Here is a 20,945-nt window from a genome sequence, read left to right on the forward strand (position 1 = left end):
CCGAGAATGAGCAACTGTAACAGGAATCACACTTATCAATCTCAGCACGGGCCCATACGGGGAGAGGATGCGAGTCTTCCTTATCTGGAGTCTCCATTTAAAATCACCATAAGCAGAAAGGGGAAGAACAGAGCTCAGGGTCAGGAGAACCCCGGCGCCCGCTGGCCCCAAGGTGTGGGAACCGGTGTGAAAGTAAAGAGGAGAGACTGATATAAAAGGGAGGGAAATGGAAAGAGAGGGAGAGGGCGTGGAAGGGACGTAGAGGGAGGCTGGGCAGATTTATGGCGATGTGTACCTGATCGTTCATATTAAAGCCATTATGGGATGATCAGAGAAGAAGGTGAGGCTTTAAGTCCAGTGAAAATCAGTAGAAATGTCTGGGGCAATCCTGCCGCGCACGCGAAAGGACTATGGACAGTATCCGAGCACCTCCTCCTCGTTACCGTCTACGGACCGAGGAGAAGAATGAGGGGCGGGGAGGGGTGAGGAAGGACGAACGGGGTGAGGAAGGAGGGACGGGAAGGAAGGAGAGGCAGAGAGGACGGAGGACGAAGAGCAGGATGGGAGAAGCCCAGCAGAAAGAGGGAAAATACAAATATGAGGAAGAGGAAAAGGAGGCGCAGAACGTGGGAAGTGGAGGGAAAAAGAACAAAGGGACCCCTCACCTAACGGTACCTCCCCCCGTAGCACGTACTACCTCCTGGCCTTCCATATAACGTAGCCACTGTGCTTATCGCCCGTCCCCCCCGCCCAAAACAGAACGGAAGCTCCGGGAGGGCAGGGACTTTTTGTCTATCTTGTGCATGGACGTAGGCCCAGAGCAGGGCCTGGTAAACAGTAGCGGCTCGATGTGTATCTGTTGAATGAATGAATGAACAAATAAAGCACCCAAGGGGACATCCGGGGAGAAGAGACTAAAAATGGGGGGAATTAACCAGATGGTAAAGGAGAACAGAAAGCTTGCAGGAGAGAGGGGAAACACAGGAGAACAAAGGCAAAGCCAGAACTAGGGAAACAGCAACTATGAGTTAGGAAAAAAAAGTCAGTTCTACACACAGTGGGAGAGTTAGGGGAAGGACGTACAGTATCATGCTGCTACAAACAAAACCTGCCCCCTAAACGAGGCACCCCACGAAGAGAACCTTCGGTTCCCAGCTGAAGCCTGCCACCATGTTGCCTGCTCCGCTCCCAGAGCCAGGGCACCAGTCAGCCACCAGCCCCTCTGGGCAACGGCACGAAGTGTTCGTCTACCCCCAGCCCTCCTCATCACCCAGGGATCCAATCCACTCCCTTCCAGAGACAGCCCAGGTCCTACCTTGTACAACTTCAGGCTGGCCTCGTGCCTGGAATTGACCGTGTGCAACCGCAGCTTCTCCAAGCTGTTGGTGTAATAGTCGCAGGCATTGCACTTGAGGTGGACAGGGTTGCCGATGGCCACGCACTTGAGCCGCCACTCATTGGCTTTGCCGCCCTCCTTGATGTGGGCCACCAGCTGGTACTTCTGCACGTGCTTGTCCGTCTTGCAGTGCAGCTGGAAGTTGGCCTTGAGCTGGGTGTTGTAGCGGCAGAGCTTGCACTGGTACGAGTCCCCCATCACGGCCTTCCACTCGTCCTCGGGGAGGCTGCGCTCCACGTTCATGTGCAGCCCCAGCAGGTCCAGCGTGTCCGTGGTGAACTTGTTGCAGACGGCGCACTGGAAGAGCTTCAGCGACGGGTCGTTGGTCTGGATGAAGCTCTCGCCCAGGTTCATCAGCTCCTCTGACACCAGCTGCCCGCCCCCGAGCCGCATGTCTAGGGGGATCTCACCGCCCACTGTGGGGAAGGAGAGGGGGAGAGAATCAGAGGCCAGGCTCACAGCGACGGCCCTAACAGAGGCACCACCGGCCCTGCCCCACCTTCAGCCCAGGTTCCAGCAGGAAAAGGATCCCATTTGAAGCACTGCAAGGTGCTACCAACTGGGAAAAACTAGAACAAAAATCAACTTCATGTGTGGGAATTCCCTGGCAGTCCAGTGGTTAAGACTCTACCTTCCAGTGCAGGAGGGGTGGGTTCGGTCCCTAGTCGGGGAACTAGGATCCCACATGCTGTGGGGTACGGCCAAAAACTTAAGGAAAAAAAAAAATCAACACGATGTGGTCACATCTTTCCTATGGACATTCTGAAATTTGTGGAAGGCTGTATGTTTTTGTTTTCCCTCTTTTGGAAAAGAACACGTAGAAGAAGTTAGGAACCACATCATCTCTTGAATATTTCAATTTAGCTCCTCGCTCAGACCCAAGAAAATATAGAAGTAAAAGCATCATTCACTGGACATAACAGAATCTGAAACTCCAATCCCCGAAATGTTGGAAATGAGTTATAGCTGCATTCTAAGATACCAAGCCTTCATGGCAAATCAGGATTGGGCCCAGAATTTACCTCAAGCAGCGCTGCCCAACAGAACTTTCTGTGAAGATAGAAACGTTTTGCATGGAAGTCTCTAGTCACGTGTGGCTACTGGACACTTGAAATATGGCTCAGATACAACTGAAGAACTAAATTTCTAGTTTTATTTTTAATTCATTTACACGTAGGTTAGTGGCTACCATACGGGACAGCACAGCTCTGAACCTGAGATTTCGGGAAAGATCTTCCTATTCCTCATCACACCCCGCCAGTCAGGATCCTACCTGCCTGTCAGTGGTGCTGGCTCCTCCCACATCTCCCCAAAAGTACAATCATCTCCTTTCCATAAGCCTCCACACTGCATGGATGCAGGGCTACTATGGGACACGTCACGTTCTCCTCTGGTGTTATTTCAGCCGCACACAGAGCCACATGCTGGCTGGTGTTCCCGTCAGGGCGCAGCCTCTTTAGGGCAATGGTCCAATCTTCTGCTTGCTGAACCTCTAGAGGGTACCCAGGCCCCTGCACAGAGGCTCAACTGTCCGCTGTGCTGGACCAGGGTAAAAAGCAGCCAAAACGTTACAGATTTGGGAAGCTGGATCAAGAGATGGACAGTGAATTGCAAAGGTCAGCTCACAGACATCACCCACCGCCGCCCCCCCCCCCCCCAATAAAAGGGTCTGAGAAAGCTCTGCTCCTCCCTCTCCACCCCTGCTCTTTTTCAGTCCATCACTGCCCTGCATAAACCAGGGACCGGCTCTCATTCACCAGAGGTAAATTAATACTTTGAGCTCTTATTTATATCATGAGAAAGGCTTGGAAAGAGCAGCCTTCCCTCCATTACCTAGAAGCATGCAGTCTAGCAGAATGCTGAACGCTGGCTTCTGTTTTTTGCCTCTCCCCCCCAAACACACGCACACTCGAGCTATTATGTCTGCCCCTGCCACTCCCCAACTGATATGTAAACTTGACCTTTTACCCGTGGTTGGGCTGAGGTTATTTTTTTTTAATGACTGATTAGAATCCAACTTAGTGGCTCATCAAAGAAAAGATGTTATTATTTTTTTTTAAATTTTCTTATTTATCCTACATGAGGCACTTTGAGTGAGGAGCTTGGTACAGGCTTGACTGAGCAGAGTGGCTGCATTTGAAGCCTGTGGACAGTCTAGCAAGCCACAGAAATCTTTTGCACATGCATGCCAGAAGACTCGGGAAGCTTTCTGCTTGTCTTCTCTCTTGCCATCTTCCCCAGTGAGAGGAGTCATAACTGTGACATTCTTTTTAGGACAAGAGAGAAAGAGGTGGGGAGGAAAAGAAAGCCTAAAAGCTCCATTCCTTAATGCGGACGAGGGCCAGGCAGCATCCAGGAAGCACAGGCAGTGTTCAGTGAAAGCAGAAACTGCCCGGAGGGTAAGACAAGGAGCAAACATATATTTGTTTCTGATGCCAACCACCTGAAGCATCAAACCTTCTTCACTTTTTAAATTTAACCTCAGCACATCAATATCGCTCTGAAGAGAAATTCAGCTGTCACTTGCTGGGTGTCTGAGTGAAAATGAGAAGTCCTTGGAACACGCAGAGGAAATAGGTTCCCATTGCCATCCCAAGCTCTTCAAATGAAACGCAAATCAAAGACAGAAGCAGAGAAGCAGTGAAATGCGGGCAACAGGCAAGTCAAAACTCCGAGAACTATACCCTGGAGAAACACACCCAGGGCTTGGAATCCTACAAATCCACAGGTCTGGAAGGAACTAATTAAGACCCCAAGAAGTAGAGGAGCCTCACCCAACGCACAGGCAGGTAGGAGGAGAACACTCACATAGAGAACTAAGTGGGTGCCTACTCTTGAGTCATGCCAGCCAGACAGTCTTGGAGAGGAGTGGGCTCCATCTCCCCACACACCTAACTTTAAGGCTGGAAACTAACTGGCACATGAGTTCCGCCCATGAGCACATCTTCAGAGAGGCACAGGGATTAAAAGACACCTTCTACAATCAAAAGCAGAATAAAAGGAGCCCTTAAACCTCATGCAGGTGTCCTGCGGCCAGCTGGCTACTCGGGAAACACATACATGCGTTGGCAAGCTACCCATTTCTCGGCGCTGTGCTAAACTATGGTCCAAAGGAATGCCTGGAAGGATGTTCATCTGGCCTCAAGCCTAATATCTTGTCTATAAATGGAGGCAAATTCAACCAGACCAGACCAAGGGTGCAGAACTTTTCCCTAAAGGCCTCTAGAAAGAAAGCATCCCCAAGATCAGCATCTTTGTTGATAGGAAGGAGAAGTTTCTGTCAAAGGAAGAATGAGAACATTAACTTTGCAAGCAGGAGTGAAGTTCACAAACACTATTTTCCCCCTGTAGAGCCCCAAGATACCTAATAACGCCCAAAGCCTTCTCATAAACGGCCTAAGAGAAAATCAGTCGAGCTGCAGATAGAACTGAAAGTTACGCTTTTTTCATTTGCATACGTTGGCTTCCACTGAGGTCATACGACTTAAATTGTGGGTCTGAGTGGACACATCCTATCATACCCACACCCACGCAGGCTTCCAGCATAAAGTATTTGTCACTCTGACTCCATCTCAGCAGCTCTCATGGCTTAAGGCAGGCACAAGAGGTTTCCAGGGACTCACCTCGGCTGACAAGCAGCGACACTGGAAATTCAAGGGCCCTCCTTGGCTACCTGGATAAGATCTTTAGAAGGAAGAACTCTATTCTCCTTAAGAAATAAAGTCCAGATCTTCTAGTATGTGCAGAACACAAGGATTCTTTCTTCTATTTCGTTTGCATCTGCCCGTAATGCATGATGCCTCACAGACTCACAGACAGTGGGTGTTAAAAGCAAAATATTTCTCTACCACTCAATTCAAGCCTTAGTCAGAATTACTGGTTTTCAAGGTAATTAAAAAGTCTTCACTTTGACCCAGCACAAACCCATCCATTTTCCATGTCTTCATTCCACTCACATTATATTTGATTTACTCCAAGATCTGCCTCCCCGAGATTTTAAATCTCCAGACAAGAAAACCCCAATTCCCAAGGGCTTTAAAAAATGAAAAGTCTTAGAATGCTGATGCCATTCCCAGGTGTACATCCCCTGTGGTTCACTCTGGGGACAAATAAGATGACTGATCTCTATGCATGTGATTACCAGTGGCTAAAACAACTTCATATTGTTTGGTAAGAAAGGATCAACAGGTCAATGTTCCAAAACAGAAAACAAGATTAAAGTAGCAAGGATTCAAATTTAAATGCATGGCAGGAAAAACAAATTAAATGCTGTGAAATATAACTCATCAGCAGCAATTAGCACTGAAACACCACATAAATAAAGATGTGCCAACTGAGGAGGTTCAACCCTCTGGCATAAACCTAAGCCATTCCAGGATCAAGGTACTTGCTCTCCATTTGTTGCTGAGAACAGCTTACTCCCGTGTCAGTAAGGGGATCCTGTTTCATTCAGGACCTCACTGCTAGTCTCAGGTTAGCGGGGTCAGGGAATGGAGACCAGGGAGTCTGTGTCCAAGGCACGTGCAGCTGCGGCAGGAGGGGCCCAACCATCACACTGGTCCTCGTGAAACTGGTTTGTACATTTTCTTCCCCCAGAAGTGGTCATGATTCTTTTTACATAATGAGTCATGGCTTTCGCAGCAACATGGATGGACCTAGAGGTTGTCATACTGAATGAATCGGACATACAAAGACAAATATCATATGATACTACTTATATGTGGAATCTAAAATAAAAAAGGTATAAGTGAACTTATTTACAAAACAAAAATAGAGTTACAGATGTAGAAAACAAACTTAGGGTTACCAGAGGATGGAGGGGGGCGGCGGGAGGTGGGGAGGGATAAATTGGGAGATTAGGATCGACATACACACACTGCTATATACAAAATAAGAACCTGCTGTACAGCACAGGGAACTCTACTCAGTACTTTACAATGGCCTCTATGGGAAAAGAATCTAAAAAAAACAAAAGAAGTGGATGTATGTGTAAGTGATTCGCTTTGCCATACACCTGAAACAAACACAACATTGTAAATCAACTGTACTCCAATAAAAAAAAACATTTTTCTTTAATTAAAAAAAAAAATCATGGCTTTTCGCATCCAAATCCTATGCTCTTGGTCCCATTCTAGCTCTATTAAGCCAATTGGTAAGACAGCCAACTCATCTCTTCTAACATGAAGCCTTGTTTTCCATAGCAACAAAGGCGCCATTAACCAGGATCCGATATTAAAACCGGGCTTTCTTTTCTTTAATGTAAATTTTAGAATTTATTCATTTCTCATCTATCACACCACTCCTTGCGGTGCCCCAGGGTCATTTAATTCCCAACTATACTAATCACCAGCAACGCATGCAAAGTAAGAAAGAGAGAACCCGTCTCTTTCATCAAGATCCTGGTGAAAACACTGGAGAACTTTAAGCAATGTACCTGGGTGGCTCCCGGTCAGCTCAGAACCAGCCTTGGCTTGTTTAAATAAGATACACTATGGTTTCCAGTTCCTCTTCCGGAGATGACTGTCCCTATTTTAAACTCCAGCTACCGTTTCCTCTACGTTGCAATAAATACCTAACGGAACCCAAAAGTTGAGGGGAATCGAGGCGATTTTTCAAACCAAGAAAGGGACAGAGAAAGGGGGAATGGGAACAGAGAGGTAAGTTGACCTGAAGCCAAAAACTAGAGGAAACACTTAAATTCTAATCCCGGTCCGTGGAGCCAGAGTGTAAGTGTGTCTCCGCTGAATGCAAACCATCTTCCACGGGCTCACGCAGAGTTCAAGGGATTCCTGAGAAAAAGACGTGATGGCTGGACGCTCAAGTGGAGCACAAAACAACTCTCAAGAAAGTAAAGACCCCCCGAGTCCACAGGACGCGACAGGATCCCCCGGGGCCACAGGACCTCGGCGCACGCGCGGCTTCCCCGGGCTTAACTCCCGTCATCAGCACAGACACACACGGAGGCAGCCTCACCTAGAGCGGGCGTCATGGCGGCCATGGGCCCGGCAGGCTCCAGCTGGAATCCGCTCATCACGAACGGGGCGTCCGGGGCCGCGCTGTCCACCTTCAGGCTGGGCAGGCTCATGTTCTGGGCCAGGTAGTACTGGTAGAGCTCGGCCTCGGCGGGCGAAGGCAGGCCGCCGAGGCCCAGGTGGCGGCTGTGCTGCATCTGCGTCATGTTCTGCTGCAGCAGCATCATGTTGTGCATGTGCTTCTCGCTTGTCATGTGGATGCGGAGGTTCCTGGCCACGTTGGTCTCGTAATCGCACACCTCGCACCGCCAGGTGGGTTTGGTTTTTGGTTTGGTGGGCGAGGGGGCCCCGCAGGAGCTGCCGATGTTGGCCGCGGCCGCCGCGGCCGCGGCGGCCGCCGCCGCCGCCCCCGCCGTGTGGCTGAAGACCTGCTCGCCCCCTCCGTTCTGCAGGTTCTGCATGTTGTTGAGATGCTTGTCGGACTGCATGTGAATACTGAGGTTGCCTTTGGTAGTTGTGGAGTAGTTACACACCTCACAGCGGAAAGGCTTGTAACCACACGTGTAGCTCTCGCCTCGAGCCAGCCGAGGGTGGGGCTGCCCGCTCTTGCAGTAGACACAGGAGCCCCCGGGCTCCGGGTGCTTCTCCTTCATGTGTGCCTCCAGCGTCTGCTGGTACTTGTAGTGCCAGTTGCACTTGGGGCACTTGAGTGTCTTGCACGAGTTGCGAGAATGCATCATGGTCATGTGGCCGCCCAGCGAGCGGGAGGAGCCCAGGACCGTGTCGCATTTGGGGCACTCCACGCCACTCCCCGAGGGGCACTCCCCCACCCCAAGCTCGCAGAGGGAGCCAGCGTGCTGGTGATGGGGGACGAAGCCCCCATCGTCCCCCTCTGTGCTTTCATTTGGTTCTGGTGCTGTGGCATTGTCTTTATTGGCACTTTCATCAGCAAAGTCCAGCCTCCTGCCGCCCTCTGCCACGTTGGCCCTGACGCCCTCACTGTTAAAGCTTAAACGATTCCTCCTGTTCGCACCATCAAAGACAACAAAGGAAGAAGCGGAATTAGAGCTAGTAGAAGCTGCGCCCCTCGACAGGGTCTGGAGCACATTAGGCATTAAGGGGGAGTTAGAAATGCTTTGGTTTGAGAGAGCAAGGTCCTTTTTGTTGCTACTACCTGCCGCGGCCCCAGACTCCTCGGGGGGCCTGTCCTCCAGCTCGCCATCCAACTCGCCTGGAAAGAGTCCTTTGCAACCCTCGTCTTCCTCCTCCTCCTCCTCCTCCTCCTCCTCTTCCTCCTCTTCCTCCTCCTCCACCTCTTCTTCCTCTTCTTCCTCCTCCGCCTCCTCCTCGGCTGGCTCTGCTTTCTCGGAGAAGCAATCTGGATCGCCCACTTCTTGCTTCTCTCCTTCTGCTGCCCCAGAGTCCTTGCCCTCTGAGGATTTGGTAGGACTGGAGGCCAGAGGCCCCAGGGGGACTGAGGTAATGGGGGTCTTCAGGACCGAGCTGGTGAGCCCGCCGAGGTTCAAGAGGGTGCTGGGGGTCAAGATGCCAGCCTGGGGCTGCTCGGGGCCGGCGGCAGGGCCGGCTGGGAGAGCCTCCTCCCCTTCCATTCGAATGCCACTAAATTTACCATAAAAACTGTGTCCGGGGCCTATGAGGTTAGCCGTGGAAACTAAAGGGAGTTGAAAGTTTTTGTTTTTTGGTTCCAGGAAACTTACAAGGGGTTCCTTGTCTTTGCCGATCCCTTGGATGATAGCGGAGATGTTCTTATTGCTAAGAATTTTCCGCTCATCTTCACTGAGGGTCATTCGATGGTCGTGCACCGCGTGGGTCACAAACGAACGGACGTACCCGAAGGAGAGTTTGCACAAGAAACACATCAGGATGGGCTTCCTCTTGCCGTAGAGCACGAAGCCATCAAATTTGGACAGGTCCACATTGTTGGGGACATCTTTGGATACGCAGGAGCTTTTGGCAGAGCCGTCGCTGTTCAGGTAATCCTTGTTGCTTTTGTGTCGCACGTCGAATACGCGGAAGCTGTGCAGGACGGGGCTGAGCCCCGCCAGGGCTGAGGTATTCGGGAAAGCCTGGTCTGGGCCCTCAAACCATTTCCCGAAGGATGAGGCTATGTGGAAAGTGTTGATGATCTGTGGGTAGACGGGTGCAGCACAGGAAGGGTCCCCTTGCTTGCCCCCCGCGGCGGGGAGGGAGTTCAGGAAGAGCGACGGGAGAGGCCCGCTGCCGCCCGCGCCCGCGCCCCCGCCCTGGGTCAGCTGGCTCAGGCTCTCGACGATGTACGCCGAGCCGTCCGGCTGGTACACGATCTCCCCAGCCAGGTTCTCCACGTCACTGTCCTCGTCCCCCTCCTCGCTGCTGTCGCTCCCGCTCTCCGCCCTCAGGGGCGCCGGGGGCCGCGCGCCGGGGCAGTGGTGCTCCATGTAGGTCTGGAGGCTGGCGAAGGAGGCCGAGCACGCGTTGCAGCTGACCTCCTTGCCGGCGGGCTCGGCGGCGGTGGCGGCGGGGCCGGCCGGGGCGGTGCTCTCCGCGAGGCGCTCATTGAAGGGGGCCCTCAGGCCGTCCAGGGGCCCGTGGCTCTCGCCTGTGGACGGCTCCATGCTACTGGGTTTGTCGGGGAGGTGGGTGCTGTTGAGTTCAGTCCATTGCTGGTGCTGAGGGATACCGCACCCATGGTCCTTCCCCGAGACGACGGGCGAGTCACAGCCTTCCATGGTAAGGCCTGCGTGGAGCTTTCATTGCACCCAGTACGGATCGGACCTGAAGGGCGGAGGCAAGGGGGAGAAGAGGGAGAGAGGGGGAAGAGAGAGAGAAAGGAAAGAGGTTAGGAGGGCCGAGGCTAAGGTCCCGCACAGAGCGCTCTAACAGGCTTCTGTCCACACCCACAACGGGGACCACAGGACAGCGGGGACCCCGGCCGTGGCCCCACCCCGTCCAGGTGCCGAGGGCGGGCGGCGCCCCTGGGTGTCCCAGGCGGGGCGCGTGGCAGGAGCGAGGGGTGGGGGCGTGGGGAAAGGGGCATCGGGAGAATCCCTCTTTGTCTTCAGACTGTCGACGGCTCTGCCCCTGGAGACGAGCTCGAAGTTGTGTTCTTCACAAGCACGGAGTCAGAGTTAGGGGCTGGCGACAAGCCCCGGGTGGGCGAGGAGGACTGCGTCAACTCTCCGGGCCCTGCCGAGGACACAGAACGGCGGCCCTGCCGCGTGCAGCTGGGAGCACGCCGCCGCCCCGGCCGCCCACCAGGGACAGACAGACGGGAGGAGGAAGACTGCAGCCCTAAAGAAAAGATGATGAACCCGGGGCGGGAACACGCCGTTTCATTTAGAGGCGAAGTTGTGCTGTTGCTCTTACCGACCACATTTCTAGTTTGAGACGTTCACAGAAAAGTACCTGAGGACTCCAGGGCTCAAGGGCAAGCACACAGGCCTGGACAAGCTCTGCGAAGCCCCCAAGAGGGCCCACGGCTGCATTCATCCTTGCCAAGTCTGAGAAACATCATCCCACTTTATAAGCAGTAAAACTGAGGGCCTAAATCTAAACAACGCGCCCACTGCCACCCGGGCAGGGAGAAGCGTGGATCTCCCAATTCCCGTTCCCTCCCCAGAACCCACAGGACACCCATGCTTGTGACTCAGCTCGCTTTAGGCTCAAAACACGTAGGTGCAAACGGTGAGCTTGATGTTTCTAGGAAGAACCACCCAGCCTGTCAATGGGCCGACTCCCCTTGCCAGCAGAGAGGATCTCGCCCTGTCTGGATGGAGCCCGTTCACCACGGGCTGGGGGGTTTCTGCTGTCAAGGATCTTCGCGGCGAGCCGAGATGGCAGCTGGGCTCCGCCAGCCTCCGTTCCACACCTGCCTCTTAGTTACTAGTCGTTACCCAAGCAGCTGTCCTTCAGCCCTGGGGCTTTTCCGTTTCCGACTCCAAAGTGCCACTGAGCTGGATCTGCCCTCGGAGACCCTGCGTCCCTGGGGAGGGAGGCACCAGATCACCCGCCATCTCTCTGCTCCTGTGGCAACACCATCACAGGAGTATTTCTTCCATCCGGCACCGCTCCTACAGGCAACTCAGCGCCTCACATGGCCCTGAATGTTCGCTGCAAATCCCAGGCCACCCTCCCCGCCACGCCTCCTTCCTGGAGAACACTTGGCTGCTTCTCCACCCACCACCTCATCCACACACAGTAGATGAAGGTTTTGGCTGGGTTTGGTCTCCCCACCACCACCTCCATCTTCCCATTCTTTCTTCATTGCTTGATCCTCGACTGCACGGTGAGACAATAGCTCCCCCTCGGGAAAAGACAGGGAAGGCAGGTTTATCAGAAGTCTCAGGAGAAATAACTTTTTGGAAGAACGTATCATGTTTTGTTTAAAACACACACACATCCACCCCACCTCTCAGCTTATAACCTCAAACTCCATTACAACAAAGTTCCATGTGCCTTAGAAGAGACATATTGATTTTAAACAACGATGACTACACTAAACCAAACCAAACAGCACATGCAATGAGACTTCCTCACAAGGCTCGGCTGGGATACAGGTGAGAATCCAGGGTGGCTCTTCCTAAGGACGCACATGATTGGCTGGATGACATCTGACGGACAGCTCATGCCAAAAAGGTTGGCAGGCCTGAAGGGGTGGGAGGGTTAACAGCCCGATTGTAAAATCAATGTCATAAATGCTTGGTAAGTTACAGGAACATGCGGGAAGGGGAGGCCACGATTGATAAAGGAGAACAGCTTTGATGCTTCACCAGGGACTTGTGTATCGACAGCAAAGCCAATCTCCTCTCCAGCCTGGACTGGGCCGAGAAACCTGCAAGCGTTTACCAATTAATTGGTGGGCTTTTCTTGCTCTGCTCTCTTCCTCCTCCACAAATCATCCAGCTAAGGAACTGGGACTTTTAAAAACTCACCTAACTTTGTTTTCTATTCCTCAGCAAAAGGTGTCAAGAAAAGATGACCTTGTGGGCAAAGACAGATGGCCCCATCGTGGTGACCCGAGCCCCGTGAAAGGGGACACATGGGGGCCACTCATTCACAGCGGGCAACAGCCCACTGAGATGCTGCTGGGAAAGAAGGAACCCACCTGGGATCTCAGGCACCTGCTCTGGGCTTCCTTTCAGTGTTTGCTGGCAAGGACAAGAAGAAGCTCTTACAACCTTGCTAAGCCACGTGTGATTCAGGACCGAGTAGCAAGTCTTCGCCCATGAGCCTGTGAGAAATGCAGATTCTCAGTCCTACCCCAGATCAGAATCTGCATTTTAACACAACCCCCAGGGCATGTGCATTATTAAAGCTTGAGTGAGACACTGTTTTACAACATCTTCAACAGACCACCAGCCCCCCTGGGCTTGGTGCCTGCACTGCTAGTTAACCAGGGAGGGTCAGTCTTGGGCTCACCCACCAGTCACTGGGAGGTGCAGGGATGGGGATGGACGAGAGAGGACCAGAGCACAGAGATGAAGAAGTCTCTTGACCCTGCCCCATCCTTCAACTCCGGGACCCCAGGCCCTCTACCACTCTCCCACCCGGCCGGCAGTTCCTCTCACTCTGTTTATCAACCAGTCAATAAGAAAAAGGTAGTTCTTACTTAAGGAGGCAGAAGTCAACTCGGCAGGTCGATCAGCACTCTGTCTGTAAACACGGTTTCCCGTAAAATCAATGATCATCCGTTACAGAGGGCAGCCTGGGAACCCAGCAGGTCCCTGTGCTCTCGCAGACAGGCCCCCACCCCCGGCTGTGCACCCCTTCCTCATCCTTCAGTACCACCAGGGCCAGCTCACACACCACACACCCTGAGCAACCCTTCCTGCAGCCTGCTTCTCTCTAGCCATTTATACCCCAAAATCTCCTTTAAACAAAGATGCAGTCTACTCATGACCACCAATGTGGTACTCAGCAAGGGCTGTGTTTGCTTTCGTTGTTGTTGTTGTTTTAGGGGGAGTGTGTGTGTGTGGTTTTAAGGATTCAGCTAGATTTCAATAGAGCACATCCCTCCCGTAAGAAAGTTAAAGGGAAGACACAGGAGTGACCTAGCGATCTCACATGCTCTCTGCTGAGTGCCTCCATCTGCTATGTGAGAAGTCATCCTGTACAGAAAAGGTCTAACATCTTCATCAACAGCCCCCCACTCTCGCTCCTCTCACAAGTTACAGCTTCCCTGGAACCTACCTGTAAAGCCCCTGCATCTTTGCCAATATCAGTCTTTATTTTTCAGAGATGGTTTAAAATGATAAAACTCCATCCTATTATCCTGCCCCCCGCCCCCCATCTCCCTCTTTCAGCTAAGAAGATGTAAAGTGACAGCTTTATCACATTCCCTTAAGGAGACGGGAGTGGGCTCCATGCAACAGTTGCAGGGAAGCTGGGGTGGGGGTGCAGTAATTAGGAAGGGGAGGGGCTCCAGCTCCTGGAGAATTAAACATGAACAGTCGCACTGTGTAATTTTAAATTGTTAATTAGCACAGGGTTAATTAGGCGGTCCTTTCACAAGAGGCTGTTTGGCAGAAAACCAAGAAAGGAAACAAAGGGGAAGAAAAGAAAAACAAAGAGAGAGCAGAGACAGCGAGAAACTGTTGCCTCCATGAATAACCCATGCAGCACTGCCAGAGAGAAGGGAACCGACAGGCTCCCAGGGACTCCCTGGTCGGCTGGAGGAGGACTCAGTGAACACCGTCTTCCTGAAGGTAATCTGGCGGTGGGTATCAAAAGCCTCAAAAATGCACGTGCCCTTTGACTCAGCAATTCCCCCATTCCAGGAAACAATCCAAGATATGCACAGAGATACAAGATTATTCATCACAATGTTAATAACAGAAAAAAAAGAGATGGAAATAATCTGGCAAAACAAGGTACTCTCTAAATAAATTACAGTGCATAGCATTCCATAGGATGTTATAAAATATCATTTTTAAAAGAAACTATTTACAGGCGTGGGAAAATGATCACACAGGATGCTGAGTGAACAAAGCCTAACAGGTTTGTATATGGAAATACATGAGATTCGTATCACAAAATTTTTACAGTGGTAATTGCTAGGGGACAAGGTTATGGGAGACTTCATTTCCTCTTCTGCGCCTTTATTTCCCAAAGCTTTTTAAAATGAAAACCATTCTAAGGGAAGCCATCACTTCTTGAGCGTGGCATCATGGTAAAGTCTGTGCGTCCAACACCATCTTGATGCTCATAACATTCCATGGAATGGGTGCTATTTTCATCCCCATTTTGAAGATGGGAAAACTGAGGTCACTCAAGTTATGCAGCCTAAATGACAAAACCGTAGTCTGGCTGGGGAGTCTTTGTTCTTCGCCACTCTACTATGTTTTTCTTTAGTGTCTATTTCTCAAAGAGAACTTCAGATCATCTGACATTCTCATTCAATCTTTAAGGCACCAGGGGCGGTTCTAAGATCATGGGCTATCGGGACTGCTATGTTATGGAACACTGACAGTTCGTACACACGACCTTTTGTTTTTTTTGGCTTGGGAGAGGCGGGGGGAGGAGAATGGACTCTCTTACTTGTATATCTTGACACAGGAGAGAGGGGATAAAAGGCAAAGAACTGTATGGTAGGCCCATTATCCTGACTTCTTTCAAGGAAAAAAAAAAAAAGGCTGATTCCAGAAACTATAAATCTAGAAATGTATTCATTCAGTCATTCATTCACTCAACATTTACTGCGCACCTATTATGTGTCAGATGTTAGGGAATCAACAATAGACAGATCTCAGCTTACATTCTAGTGGGGGAAAGACCGCAAGTAAATAAATATAATGTTCAACAGTGACAAAGCACTCAGAAGTGATATAAAACAAGGGGAAGGAGTGACGTGTATCATCATTTTGGATAAAGTATATATATATATTTCTATAAATATATCCGTATAAATATATATCTATATTAGATTTAAAAGGATAGGTTATACATTATATACCGCAAGTTCCTCACAGTTTTAGAACAGTCAACAGTTGCTGAATAGCATCTAGGGGGAGAAAGGGTCCTGAGGAATTAGCAGTTAGCTGTAGGTTCAGTAAGAAAATTCACATAAAATAAACTGAAAAATAGCTTCCCTCAGATTCAATGATCTGAGGAATGCAGCAGAGGGTACTTTTTGATTTTAATAATGTATCCCAAAGTTTATCATTTCTTTGTGTCTATGGTAGCAAAATGTCTTTCAGATAATAAAGTCTGCCGGATTTTATCGCTGGAGGATGCCGTTACCTAAGGTACCCACTGAAGGGTCAATGTGCCTCAAAGTCCTGCCTTACCCCTGGTTCCCTTCACTTAAATCAACAACTTGAGGGGTGGACGAGACCAAGCCCATACACCAATCTGCAAAGTACACAGAGCTGAGAGGACTAACTAATATGCTAAATGGTGGGATCGAGACTGTTAAAAAAAAAATTCTCGATACGTTGGAACAACAGGCTGAAACAAACAAGATGAAATTTTGAAAGGATAAATAGGAAGCCTTGTATTTAACTTCAGGCAAGCAGTGAAACCCACAGAGAGTGGAAGGGGCTTGGATTGACAGGCGTTCATGCAAAAAATACCTGGAGGTGTCCCTTCACTACAAATTCAGTGGCAGCCCAAGGCTGACACGGTGGCCACAGACGTAATTGTGGCCTCTGAGCTACAGGGGTTACCTCTACCTGTTCAAACACAGCAGGATCACAGCACCATCATTTTCTCTCTCTGCAGGAAGAATGTTATGAGCCACATGGGAGAAGCTCATAAGACAGGTGCTGACGAAGGAATGGCTGACCAGGATCAGCTCAAGAGTAAAGAAAAGAGAGGTCCCCACTGCAGGGCGAGACAACTCTCAACCGCACGAAGGCCTGCCTACCACATACAATGAGGATCAGCTACTCGTCCACTACCTAGCTTCAGGGTTTAACAGGGAGTAATGAGAGGGAATTTATAAAACATTAGAGTTCAATTCAGTATAAATGAAAATCTTTCTCTATATTATCAAAGTTTCCAAATGGAATGTTGACTCTGGTTTCATGAATGGAGAAGAAGGGCATTTTGCTATGGCCCGGAGGTTCCATCAGGCAGCCTCGTGGGTCCTTTGAAAGGTGAAGATTCTGTTCATTCCTGGTGACCCACTGGGTTGCTCTGTCAGCTTTATCAGCTTTAACCTCCTCCTCTGTGAGCCCATAGTGTTTTGCATATGGTGACACATTGCAATTCTGGGGTTATCGCACTGCTGTAATTATATGTTGACTGGTCTGTTTCTGCCACTAGGCTGTGAGCAGCTTGAGAGCAGGTTCCATGCCTCATTCATCTCTTTATCATCCACATCCAAGATGTAACAGATGCTTAATAAAACCACAGGGAAAATTAAGGTATTGGGAGAAATGATAACACTTTGGGAGGGGAAAAAAAAAAAAAAAGATGATCCCTGGACACATTCTTTCTCTTTCTCTTAGTTGAAGAAATGTCTGGTGTAACCATTCTCCTCTACATGGAACCAGGTCTCCTTGGAGAACCGGCCAATTCTTGGGCTGGGGCAGGGAGAGTGCAAGACGAGTGTGGAGCATCTTTCTGAGCCAGAACATAAGGAAGTCCTCTAAGAATGAAGAGAGTGTGACCAGAGGACCCAGGAGCAGGCTGCAGGGGTTCCCAATGCCCAAACCTGGGACAATTTGAGGAAGAAAGTTAATGAGAGTAAAGGATTATAACCCAATATATAAAATAAGAATCCCTGATTCCATACGTCTATACATTTTTTTGAACGTGTGGGAGAAAGAGTTCTTGCTTAGGGTGGAAATCCAACTAACAAATGCAGAGGGAATTACGCTCGGAGTTAGAAAAACACCATTTGGTAGCCATCATCATAATTACGCACTCAGGAAAGAATCAATGGATACTAAAGCCGGTGGATGAAAATCTGAGTAGTTACAGAATATTTACACCGTCTCAAAGTATCTCCCCACAAGACACTTATTAATTACAGAAGTAAAAACAGTAACTTTACAGTGGAGAAACCTGGCAGACACCACCTTCCTTCACCACGTGGTCAAAGTTAGGATCACCAGGAATGAGACAAACAGCCGTCCTGTGCCTCCAGGATACACCGAGACCACCACAACATCCCTTCCCCGACATGCCCGCCAAAAATGCAAAACCTGAGTCTACTCATGAGGGAGCATCAGGCAAATCCAAACTGGGGACAGTCTACAGTGCGAAGACTCTGAGTTCCCAATGCAGGGGGCCCGCGTTCGATCCCTGGTCAGGGAACTAGATCCCGCGTGCGATCCCTGGTCAGGGAACTAGATCCCGCGTGCATGCCGCAACTGACGGTTCACATGCCACCATTAAGGAGTCCGCATGCCGCAAGTAAGAAGTCCGAGTGCCGCAGCTAAGACCTGGTGCAGCCAAAATAAATAAATAAAAATAAAATAAATATTTTTTTTAATGTTCTCTTTAAAAAAAACAAAAAACAAAAAACTGGGGACTACAAAAATGTCCTAAGCTCTTCAGAAATGTCAGTGTCAGGGGGCAGAAAGACATACTGTTTCAGATTAAAGGGGACTAAAGAAACACAACCAATGAACATAACACAGAATCTGGACTTTCTTTTCCTATAAAGAGCACAACTTCCTATAATTGGGACAACTTGCAAAATCTGATTAAGGTCTGTAGATTGGGTAATAGTGGTAGATGAATGTTAATTTCCTCATTTTGATAACTGCAGTGTGGTCATATAAGAGAATATCTTTGTTTTTAAGACACTGACACTGATACATCTAGAGGTGAAGGGGCACGATGTCTGGGTTTTCAAACTGCTTAGAAAAAACGTGTGTGAGAGCATGTGTGTATACAGACATGCATAAATCCAAACATACAAGTCGAACTGAGAAGATGCTAACATGGGGGGTCTGGATGAAAGCTATGTGAGAATTTTTTGTTCTATTATTACAACTTTCTTATACATCTGAAATTATATAAAAAGAAAAATAAGCAAGAAATTGTCCAGTGCAGGAATTCCACATGTTGAACCTCCCAAAATACCTATGGACAGCCGACCCAGCCTGATCCCCTACTCGTATCTGGCACAGCTTCACGAAAGGAGGGAGGCTGTGAGGCTGGGCAGGCAGGTGCAGACAGAGAGAAAGAGAAAAGTGGTCTTCCCTTCCTTCAGCCCAGAGGTCCTAACTTAGATAGAGCCCCCTGGTTGGAGAAGACAAATGGCCATTCTAAGTCAGGCAGAATTTCAAGTAACACACGCCAGAAGATATTTACCAAGACATTCATGATCCTGATTCAGGACAGATTTCTCTAACTTGGTGAAAAGCAATTCTAAATATAATGGCAAGGGCAGCCACCATGGAAAAGAAGAATCCCAGCAACCTACAGAATGGGCATTGCTTAACCTAGACTAAAATTATTAGCGAAATATACAGCAACGGACAAACTAACCCATGGTCTCAAAAAAAAAAAAAAAAAAAAGCCAAGGGCAACCTAAATTCTGAGATAAGCAGAAACCTTTTTCAAGGGGCAAAGAAATAATACCCTCATCTGTTTAGCTTGGAATCCACTGAAGAACCATATCCAATTCCATTCTGTGCTTTATACAATAACTGTATTTGTATATTGCTGCTGAGTGTAAGTCAATAAGTGTTAAACTATAAATAGGTGAGATTCCATCCTCTTGGTAGCAATTTCCCAGTAGCCCTAAGAATTATTCTGTAACTATGGTGAGGTCAGAGAACACACACATGCTGGACTGTGTCTCTTGTGTTGCAGGAGGACCACTGCCTGGAAGGCCCAGAGAATCGTCCAGGCCCTGGGCTTCGTGTGTGCTAATAAGTGTATCTGTGCTCTTTCCAGCATGAACATAAATCAACCTGGAATTGAAAACTGCTAGCTCAGTCCATCCTGCAGGAAATCTACAACTACCGCGATATTCTGGCTCTGGACTCTGGTAGAGTCATGGAGGGGAAGAGGAGGGAGTCGTGAGATCAGAAGCAGAGCCAAGTCTAGGAGCCCAGGCTGTGGGTGCTGGGAGAGATGAGCTGGTATGAAGGGGAACAGAATTTGTTTTTGTATATGCAGACACACCCACAGTTCAAAAATGACCAAACCCTTGAATACAGTAATAAAAAGTGAAACCACCCAGCTATTACTTATTCTCTGCACTTTTCTTTAAAAAAAAAAAAAAAAAAGGCTCTGGGGCAATTTAACCAGCTATCTCAACTTAAGCTTAAATACTTCCTTCAGTGTCTACCCTGAGATCTCTCCACTATATCCTGAGGACAACAGATCAACATCCTTTGTCCATCTCTCCTGACCTGGCTTTATTCACCATAATGCATGGATCCTCCTCCCAGACATGAAGCAGCCCCTCCTTCCACCAAATGCAGTCCCTTTAACTCCCTCTTGCATCAACTGCCCCTCCTCCCTGGCAGGTAGGTACCTTAGCCATTCCTCGGTGCTTTCCCCACTGAACTGGATACCTCCCCCCCACCAAGTGTAACCAACTACTTCAATGCCTTCTTTGCCAGCACCCATAACTTTTCATCTCCAATTTCCTAAAAACCCCTCTCAAAAGATTCCATTTCTGATCTCTCCATTTTTTCCTATTGGGCTGTGGAGCAAAAGTTAGGAAATGATGTAAAATGTATCATCTGGCCTGTTACAGTTTCAATCTGGCATCTCACGATGTTAGAATTATTTTAAATAATGTCTTCTGACTAAAGCAATATGAATTCATTATTTTAAAAAATTTGGGGTATGTGCAGAAAAGCTCAAGAGCTGAAATAAAAATCACTATAATCCCACTTCTGGGAGGTAGAAAGTTTTTAGGTTTTTTCCTTCTGCATGTCTATAGTTACAGATTTTTACGAACCTCAGATCAGACTGCTCCTTAAGTGGACTGCCCTTTTAACTTAATTTAGGCATTAAAGTGTTGCCATGACGTGAAATATTCTTTGTAAAGTTAAAATTAATGGGTGCACAAATACTGCATCCTATGGACATAGCAAAATTTCACTAAACTCTACTGCTGCACATTTAGGCAATCTCTCATATTTTGCTGTTAACACTGCAATAAACTCTTATAAATCTTTGTGCATATGTAATAACAAAATAATAAAAATAAGTAGCAGCCCTATTACTACCCGCTTAGTAGGGCCAGGCGTGGTTCTAAGCACTTTTAAAATAGACATTACTTCATTTGATTCTTTCAACAGCCCATTTTACAGATGAGGAAATTGAGGCTTAGAGAGTTAAATACTTTATACAAATCACATACTAGCTAAGTCAGCCTTCGAAACCAAGTAAGCCTTCCTTCCTTTAAAACCTAAGCTTTCACCTATAACATTGCACCTCTACTTCCTTAGGACATATTTCTGGAAGTGTAACTGCTGGCTTGAACACCAGGAATATTTCAGGCTCCCTGGCATAGGCCAAATGGCCCTCTAGGAAAGTCTTTCCAACTCATACTCATTGGCACAAGAGCCTCAATTTTCCTGCACCCTCATCAATAGTGGCTATTATTTTGTTTAAAAAAAAAAAAAGTTGTCAATTTGGCAGGCAAGAAATGGCATCTCATT

General features: G+C 48.8%; 1 protein-coding gene across 5 annotated transcripts in view; it reads right to left on the minus strand.

The window, feature by feature from the left end:
- ZFHX3 (zinc finger homeobox 3) overlaps nucleotides 1-20,945 on the minus strand; it is a 243,686-nt gene that overhangs the window by 149,017 nt on the left and 73,724 nt on the right. For 4 of the 5 annotated variants that reach the window (XM_057711280.1, XM_057711278.1, XM_057711281.1 and 1 more), the window contains exons 2-3: nucleotides 7,370-10,143; nucleotides 1,316-1,812 (exon numbers count right to left, since the gene is read on the minus strand). In XM_057711280.1, the coding sequence (XP_057567263.1) occupies nucleotides 1,316-1,812; nucleotides 7,370-10,097 (3,225 nt within the window). In that variant the 5' untranslated portion in view covers nucleotides 10,098-10,143. The remainder of the gene's footprint in view (nucleotides 1-1,315; nucleotides 1,813-7,369; nucleotides 10,144-20,945) is intronic. The other variant, XM_057711282.1, reaches the window with a different exon arrangement.

Source organism: Hippopotamus amphibius, chromosome 16 (genome assembly GCF_030028045.1).
Source record: "Hippopotamus amphibius kiboko isolate mHipAmp2 chromosome 16, mHipAmp2.hap2, whole genome shotgun sequence".
NCBI classification, from domain to species: domain Eukaryota; kingdom Metazoa; phylum Chordata; class Mammalia; order Artiodactyla; family Hippopotamidae; genus Hippopotamus; species Hippopotamus amphibius.